The sequence below is a fragment of the Ochlerotatus camptorhynchus genome, unplaced genomic scaffold (assembly GCF_037179485.1).
Source record: "Ochlerotatus camptorhynchus isolate MF236.1 unplaced genomic scaffold, CSIRO-AGI_Acam_v1.1 ptg000369l, whole genome shotgun sequence".
NCBI classification, from domain to species: domain Eukaryota; kingdom Metazoa; phylum Arthropoda; class Insecta; order Diptera; family Culicidae; genus Ochlerotatus; species Ochlerotatus camptorhynchus.
This window is the reverse complement of record NW_027040857.1, coordinates 578,385-587,580: the sequence shown is the minus strand read 5'-3', so window position 1 is coordinate 587,580 and position 9,196 is coordinate 578,385. Positions and strand designations below refer to the sequence as shown.

The window sequence follows — 9,196 nt, the reverse complement described above, 5'->3', positions numbered from 1 at the left end:
ATCTCATTGGCTGTGTTAATTAAGCCTTTTTCGATTTTCTTTATCTTCGAAAAGTTTGAGTAAATCAACGTTTGACGAAATTTTGAGTTGGTCTGATCGACCGTATGCATGCGGCAATGCCAGAAAGCATGCATATAGTAGAACTTGCGCTCACAGAACGCAGCCAGTTTTCGGCATCAAATGATTCAAAGTTGTAGACTCAAAAACCGTCAACAGAGGATGTTGCTGTCGTAGAGGTGGATTTATGCTTAAACACCACGTTTCAAAAGCATGATGCTTTTGGTGGTATGTTTGTAAGTTCTTCAATAGGTAGGGGAAACAGCCCTATTGTTGCAATACGTTAGAAGCATTAGGAGCCTATTGTTGAGTATGGAGACCTCCATATACAACAATAGGCTTCTAGCGTTTCTAACTTACCGCAACAATAGCACTGTTTCCCCTATAGGTATAGGGTTGGTATTGCTACCTATAACATTTCGCTGTTTATTTAAGATGGATAGATAAACAAATCTGTTCAGAAATGACGGAGTTGCGATAGTTTCAGCATTTTTCAGTATCAGATGATGGGGGTTTGAGAGATTATTAATAACACTATTGTTAAATGAACTACACAATAATTACATTTCTCTTACATCCAATGTAAGGTTGGATTTATGACATCCTCCGCACATGTTAATGCAACAAATGTAACAGCAGTTCTTGCACTGGGCTGCAGCGTACAAGTACTTTTTATTAGAATGCATATTTTTGTATAAAACGAGATGATTTTCTAGACGCAATGCATTTGGGGAAACAAGCTTTGTTCGAAAAATAAGCTAACTTAATAGTTACAATTTTTTTTAAAAACCTTCCGGCGACCACATTACAGAAACTGCTCATGTCAAGAAACATTCCAAATTAGGCATACTTTTCATGTAAATCTGTTATCTAGGTTTGGTGTAGATTTCAAAATTATACAAGGTCGTTGAAAATGAATTACAAAAAATAGATCCAATTCAAAAACAATTGCAAAATTGCTCAAACATGAGTGAAGAACCATACACGAATAATTGAATTGTAAACTCAAGTACCAATCACCGATGTCAGGGAGGCGGCCCAGGCCCCCTGAACTCTCAACGTGTTTTGTGCTATATGATGATTCAGTACTTTTTAATAAGATCTTTTAACTACAATTGAAGTACTAATAATAAACGTTTCAGCAAGGAACTTTATTGAAGGATCATCTATAGATCAAATCTAATCCTCCTAACCAAGCATTACGAACCCGACCCTTAGATTACTCTAGCAGTTTAATTATTTTGCCATATACTTCCGCAAATTCTCCACATCACGATTTTATGCTGCTTTATGCCAAGCGCTCAACCGAAATTCCGAACATTTTTTCTATCATCATCATAAACAACACGAGCGAGCAGAAATCAATAAAACAATACCCACCCGCACCTAGCCTTCATTCACTCATTCATTGAAAACCGCTCGCCGCTGCTCAATTATTGGCCATTATTGTGATTTACTAATTTTTCAATAATGCTGAGCCGTTTCCGGGAAAAAATAAAATCCTCTCCATTCAGATTCACATCCATCCAACACAGGTAGAGCAGCTTCTAATCAGACACAAATAATTTTGTTCAAGCAATCCAATTAACATCAATTTGTCTGGAAGTCACACGTGTTGATAGAAACGGCATAATGCAGTTCGGTCGCTGTCATTGGAAATAGACTCATCATTGGCAATGGTGTTGGACGGTTATACACTAGCAACAATGTTAGTACGTTGGAAAATAGTTTCCCTTCTTGACGTTAATGGTTCAATATTAACTAAAAGTATGGTAGTTTTGTATGAGGAAAATTTGACCTCGATTTGCTGGAGGGTTCACAAAAATTTAGTGTGTAGGTAGTATTACAAGGAACGAGATTTTCTATTTAGAGAAGATGCATACATGACGCAGTATTTTAGGGTACAAAAATACGCTACAAGCGGGAGGGGACCAAATTTGATGCTTAGTTTTTTTTTATCTTGTTCGTTTATTTGTAAGACTCAATCGCATTAGCTTTACGGAGCCGATAATTCATTGTTCTTTGTTTGTAACAAAATTAACTTAATTCTATGTCTAGTAGGAGTTGGGCCCAATACTCGCGGCTTACCCGTGGTTAGAGGGGTACATTGTCGAAGGACAGGAAAAGAGGAGGAGTTTGGGGGTAGGGGTTCGTCGTGTCATCAGAGCGACGTCGCCAGTATGAATGGTAGTGCGGTTCTAGATTTGTCTGGAGTTCAACCGGCTATGGTGACCAGTGGGCGACGATGAGGAAGTTGATGCTTCATGAAACGTAAACAAACATTAAATGTTTGTTTACGATTGATGAAACACCAATTTTGGATACACTCTCTCTTGTAGCGAATTTTTAACCCTTTTAAATATACTTATAATTCTTTTTTGAACTCTAATTGAAATTCGCTTAGAATTCGACTAGACATTATCCTGTTATTTTCCTCACAATTCCCATTAAATTCATCAGATTCACATAAGACTTCAATTCTTCTCCACAGAAATCCCTTGGAATTCATGAAATCTCTTGGGACTATATTTCAAAATTATCTTGGAATATTGGTCAGAAGTCTCTAAGAGTGTTTCCTATATTTTTGTAGACATCGTCCTCTTCATTCCATTAATTCCTTTAAATCCTTCCCCAAAACTTAAAAACTCTGCAGAATTCTATAAAATCTTTAAAGTTTAGAATCCTATAAAAAATCTTCGGAGTTTCAAAGATTTGAACTTTTTCAGGGCAAAATCTGGAACCTCGAAATTGTTTTTACAAAATACCTGATTTATTTCTTAGTCTTAGATTGATTTTTTTTATTCAGGATCACCAAGATTTTTATAAGTTACAAACCTTGAAAATTAGTGGTGCCTGTGGTGTAGTGGTAAACGTGTTTGCCTCTCACCTCAAAGGGCCTGGGTTCAATCCCAGTCGGCATCGTTGGGATTTTCTGAGCCATAAAATCTTTGATCACGCCTTCCTTTGGAAGGGAAGAAAAACCGTTGGTCTCCGGTTCATGAGTTGATGGGTCGATACGTAAGGTCCAGGTGTGGAAGCTGCCTCCCTGGCGTCGGTAGCATTAGAACTCAGGACTGAACCCAAGTACTATTGCTGGTTTTATCATGGTTTAAAGCATTCTATAAGTCCACATCATGGGCTGTGATAAAACCAAAATCGGTATTTATTTCATTGATGACCACCAACTGCTCAAGATAGGTTAATATGTTTAAAACATAAATTGATGGATGCTATAAACAAGGGGCCTCATTTCACAAGTCGAAACGAAGCATTTTTTGTATGAACGCTTGTTTGAAAAAGTTTGTCGTTTCAACTTGCGACATGAGGCCCCAGATTTAGTTAGTAACTGATCATGAATATTGAGTCCGAAATTACAAATACGCAAGTATGAGGAGTCGTCGCAGCGCCAGTGGTGTAGTGGTAAGCGTGATTACATCTCTCCTCATCAAGCCTGGGTTCAATCCCAGTCGGCGCTGCAGGGAAATTCTGAGGCAAAAAATCTATGAAACTCTCATGCATTACGCACTCATACTCACAACGCCAAAAAAATCATTCCAGCTTAAAACGTGTAAAAACTGCTCAAACGTCAATTTAATGCATTTTTATGTATGATGTGTTAGTTTTCCATCCACTGATGCAAAACAACATTAATAACAATCCACAACGCCAAAATGAATCTGGAATCAAAAATGTCTTTATCATGTCAAAATGACACACGACTTACATTTTACTTCAACGGTTGAATCGGAATGGTGAAATGGCATAACAAAAATTTCCCCATACACAGAAAAAAGTTCTGTATTTTAACTGTCTCATAAAATCTCCTCTTGCTTTGTTTTTTTTTTATTCCTCCCAAATTCAAAATAAATGGGTGTCAGCTCTCCCCTATTGTAAATTATTTGCTTGGAATTACGTTAAATTTTTTAATTTATAGACAAAACCTCCTGCGAAAACTAACGAAGACGTTACTACCCCTACTTAAAATTATTTCATTATAACTTGTTAGCATTTGTACTGTGATATTACTGCAAAATGTCAAATACTTTGTGCTCTTAAAACATTTTATTTAGCCAAATGTACCATTTATACCCTTCTTAATTTATAAATATATGGACGGATAGGTCATTAAACTAGATACTGAAATCGTGGTCATCATCATCATCATCATCATCATCATCATCATCGTCATCGTCATCGTCATTGTCATCAATCCAGCCGCCAGTATTTATCATCGTTGTGATCGAGGTTTTCTGTCTACATTCAAGCAATCATCGTCTGCAACTGCTGCAACTGGAGATGGAGATTCTATCTACTACAGAGCCCCGAAGGTTGAACGATTATTAACAAATAATGGCACTTCTACTTTAACCGTTGAAAGAAATCGCACTCAGCGTGAAGATTCCTTCAGTCCCTCCAGATCGATGATAGACTATTACATTGTTTTCCCATCGATGGTCGGCTCAACAAAAAACCAACTCTGCTGTTTTAATCTGCTTATCCACATTCACACATATTGACCGCTTAAGTTAGAGCTAGAAAAGTTGAGCTTGCAAAAGTCTCCAATTGCAGCAATTATTCGCCAAACCGCTCAACTCGTTGAGCCGGCATAGCGCAAAGAACAACACACTGTTTTTCGTAGATTTACTTGGAAGCAAAACACACGAGAGATGCCGATAATTACCAATCAAACAAATCGAATGATTTGTCAGCCTCCGGCTCCAGCGCCTCTGCATCGATCATCTGTCTCGGAGAAATCTACCAGTGAGGAATAACAAAAAATATTAATTGTGCAACGTGTGATCAGGAAATATTAATGAGCAGATTATAATCAAATTAATCCGGCAAATGACAAATGATAATTAGTATGGAAGATCGAAGATCCGCATTTTTCACACTCAAGAAGTGATGTGTAAATTTTAATTGCCTACCTTCTTCTGCCGCACATCATCCCAGTTGAAATTCTTGTACAAAGCAATACGTTGAAGTTGAAGAAGGGAACGGAGGCGGTACTGGGGCTTAGCTTCCAACAATCGCTTCAGGAGATCTTGAGCGTCTGCAGGAAGATCATTGACTGAGTCCGGAAGCAGTTTGCTTGAAGCTATTGATTTTTGAACTTTGGCACGTTCGATGAGCTTGTCTACTTCGTCGGATTTGTTTAGATATTTGCACATGTCCAGCTGTGGGTACTGAAAATACAATAAATCAATAACGAAACATAATATAATGACATGAAAAAAGTTTCAATATTTGATAAGTTTAAGTATAAACATCTTTTTCTTTGCTGATGTGTTCCAACTGAAACAGTAGGCCAGTCTACTTAATATTCTGTGAGCACTTCCACAATTGAAAATTTAAATTTACATTGCATCCAAACCATGTTAAAACTGTTTTAACAAAATCTCACTCGTAGGTAAAATTAGCAAAAATATTTTTTTTTTTCTTTTTGATGATTTGACAATTTGATTGCTAGTGGGAGTATAAGATACATCATTTTCTCCATTGATAAATAAAAATCATCTTTTTTAGAGTTGCATACCCCAATTTTAAACTGCGAATCTCGAATTTTGGTAAATATTTGACTAAATAGGGCTTCAAAAATGATGCACCACAAAATTGGGTACATTTTTGGAAATAATAAAAGAAATGTGATAAATACCTTTAATTTAAGTTTGACATTATGCTTCAATAAATGATTGAATAAAAATCGAGGAATGCTTTTCGTTTAGGATTACCGAATTTTATCATAATTTGATATGCAATTGATTTCATCAAAAAATATGCACTTCAATTTCATAGAATCGTACATAAACCTTCTTGCGCATCTATGATCCTTCAACATAACCGTTTGCTCCTATCGTTGCAATAAATCAGTGCTAACATTTGAAAACGGCACAAAAGCCATTTGTAAACAAATGGTTTGTGGGCCCTTTACTCACTACTTGAAGTACACCCACGCGACACAACAGCAACATCGGGTAGGGGAAATTTTCTCCTTCCTGACGATGCTGTTGGTTTGCGTGAGCGTTCTTCGGGTAGCGAGTAAAGGGCCCACAAACCATTTGTTTACAAATGGCTTTTGCGCCGTTTTCAAATGTTAGCACTGAAATAATTCATTTCCAGTTCAGTTCAGTACAGTTTGACAATTCCAAACGGTATCAAAACAACAAAGTGGTTTCTTCGTAAAAAATATAATTGTTATTACGCTTACATGATAAACATTTTTCAGGTAAGTTAAACATTCGTATTGTTGTGGCAACGATGAAACAAAAAAATATGTTTTGTTGTGAATTGAAAAAAAAAAGCTGCCATAACAAAACTGCCGCAGGAGGATAATTATGTGAAGCTATACTGCCCATAATCGCATATCAGTCCCATATGGATAGGAAATCAAGCAAAGATGGGACTGATATGCGATTATGGGTAGTATATTCCTGTTGAGTTGTGACCATCTCGAGCAAGTCGCCGTCCGATTGGATTCTCGGTCTCTTTACTTTATCGCTATAGAGTTCTCTACCACCGTTAGTATTCGTGTTGATGCATATATTATGTCACGCTCTAAGGGAGGTGGGTCTAAGTTTTTGTGACAAGCAATGATTTAGGTATAGGAAAAACGTCACGATAGGAGGGGGGGGGGATAAATTTCTCCTCGATTTAGCGTGACATAATTAATGCATGGGCCCTTAGTGAGCAGTTTCACTAATACATGCGTTTTACTGGTTGAAAAAAAAAACAAACCGCTGTCATGTCAAACACTTTGACAGCTGATTTCGTGGTTGAAAAAAAAAACAAATCGATTTTACACGGCTACACTACACTAGGTTGTATTAGTGAGATATTGCGTCGAGAAGTCAATTTGCCTTATACAAAACTTATGTGCAGAGCGTAAAATTATTGACTGCTTAGGCTGAGTGTGAAGGCACTGCTCTATTCAATTCATTGCTCTATCCAGACCGTATGTACCAAATGGTAAAAGACGAGGCAATGAAAGAGCCAACAAAAACCTTCTGTCACTCACGAAGGGGCGACTCACATCACTTGCCTTCGCTCACACAGCATGTAATTGAGGCATTTTTCCATAGACAATGTACGCTCAGTCATTCAAAACAAGGATTGGGTACCATCACGGAACAATAAACGTGCTGACTGAGCTACTGACTGGGTGCTCTGCTGTCAGTGACTCGTTTGCTTCCCAATCATTCAAACTATCACCATCAAACCCCATCATAGCAGTGAATGATGAGGCGGATGTTCATATTCATATAAACATGACTCATTGAACCTGACTGTTTTGCGCACTGCTCATGTGCCTACCTAACGCTACCGCTGCAGCTTTTTGGTAAACTGTGCTTCCGCCGCTGACACCATTGTATATCTGGGTGACTACAACCTCCCTTATTTGCGTTGGCAATTGGACAAGGATGTAAATGGTTTCATTCCCTAGAATGTTTCTTCCGAGCATGAACAGGTAAATGATGTAGGTACCTACCTAGTTACCTATATGGTAATATGCCCAATATACAAGAAGGGTGACAAGTTAGAATGTGAGAACTATCGAGCGATCACCATTCTCAACGCAGCCTACAAAGTGCTTTCCCAGATCATCTTCCGCCGTCTATCGCCGCTAGTAAACAGATTTGTGGGAAGTTATCAAGCCGGTTTTGTGGACGGGCGATCGACAACGGACCAAATCTCCACGTTGCGGTAGATCCTCCAAAAATGTCGTGAATATCAAGTTGATACACACCAACTATTCATCGATTTTAAAGTCGCTTACGATACTGTAGACCGTGAACAGCTATGGAATAGCTATGGATTAAGGCTACGATGGATGATGTACAGTGCTGCGTGAAGATATCGATATCCGACCCGTTTGAAATACGCAAAGAACTTCGACAAGGCGATGGCCTTTCCTGTCTCCTGTTTAACATTGCGCTAGAAGGTGTTATGGAACGTGCGGGCTTTTACATGCGGCCATGATCTTCAATAAGCCCAGCCAGTTCCAGGGCTGTTACAATATTTTCTAAATTTGATCCGCGAAATCCACGATTTCTCAAAAGAAATCCGCGACTTCAAATACTAATCCGCGACAAAAAAAAATGTTTTCATTACCTAAAAATACCATTTGTATACAACTACATGGCATTTCAAGCTTATTGCACATAGCATATTAGATTTTGCCTGCTCTGAACTTAGTGTTCTTTGAAGTACCTTCACATTGATTTGAGAGCTTTCTATGCCTGTTCCATTCTATGCCCAAGGAAGTAGAGAAATTTTCCAACCCGAAAAATTAATAGACCGAACGGGAATCGAACTCAGTCACCTCCAGCATGGCCTCGCTTTGTAGCTGCGCCTTTACCGACTGAGCTAAAGGAGTATCGTTTATATCCTTTGAAAAAAAAAATCAGTTATTTATGAATGTTTTTTTTTTTTTAATTATTATTATTATAGTCACTTTAACACTCTTGAGTCATTCGTGACTTGTCCGGGAGCGAGATTTGAACTCGTGACTTTGACGTGAGAGGTATGGCTGTTAACCACTACGCCGGGGTCGCCCCCTAGTTATGAATGTTTCTATTGAATAATACAGGCCTAGATTTGATGAAGCATTATTTAAAAAAAAATGCATTTTCATTTGAAATGCAAATTTTCTTGAAAGTTAACCTTTGCGTCTCTGACGTATTTTGCTGTCCTAAATGTTGTAGGGGAATTTACGTATTCTCGGCAACCTAAGCAGCGACCTTCTTTCTATAGCATTTTTCTCTAAGGAATGCACACATATGCAGTATTGGTTTGTTTACAATCTTTTGCTGCCAGCTACTCTTAACAATTTCAGTCGAAAGAATTGTCGAAAACTGTTTTGAAACGCTTTTACAAAGCTCCAATCTTCTCTAGTGAGAGCGAGTATTGTCGGCAACCAGTTTTTCTTCGGCAACCGTTCCATTTGAACTGCATGTACATAAATCTGCTGTTCTATTATCGGCAACTCGAAATCAGCTACAATTTGTAGTGCGTGTGTTGCATTTCAAGAAAACCTTGCTAGATTGCTTTTTCTCAGTGGTAAAAATATAGTCAAATTGAAGCTGAAAGCATGAGGAATCGTTTGCATGCATTCAGCGAAGTGTTTTCGTAAGAAAATCCA

At 38.0% G+C, this 9,196-nt stretch overlaps 1 protein-coding gene across 1 annotated transcript in view; it reads right to left on the bottom strand.

Annotated features, from left to right (window-relative positions):
• Positions 1-4,168: 4,168 nt before the first annotated feature.
• Positions 4,169-9,196, bottom strand: part of S6KL (S6 Kinase Like) — a 119,940-nt gene continuing 114,912 nt past the window's right edge. The window contains exons 8-9 of the mRNA XM_065232430.1: positions 4,986-5,243; positions 4,169-4,812 (exon numbers count right to left, since the gene is read on the bottom strand). Of these exons, the coding sequence (XP_065088502.1) occupies positions 4,735-4,812; positions 4,986-5,243 (336 nt within the window). The 3' untranslated portion in view covers positions 4,169-4,734. The remainder of the gene's footprint in view (positions 4,813-4,985; positions 5,244-9,196) is intronic.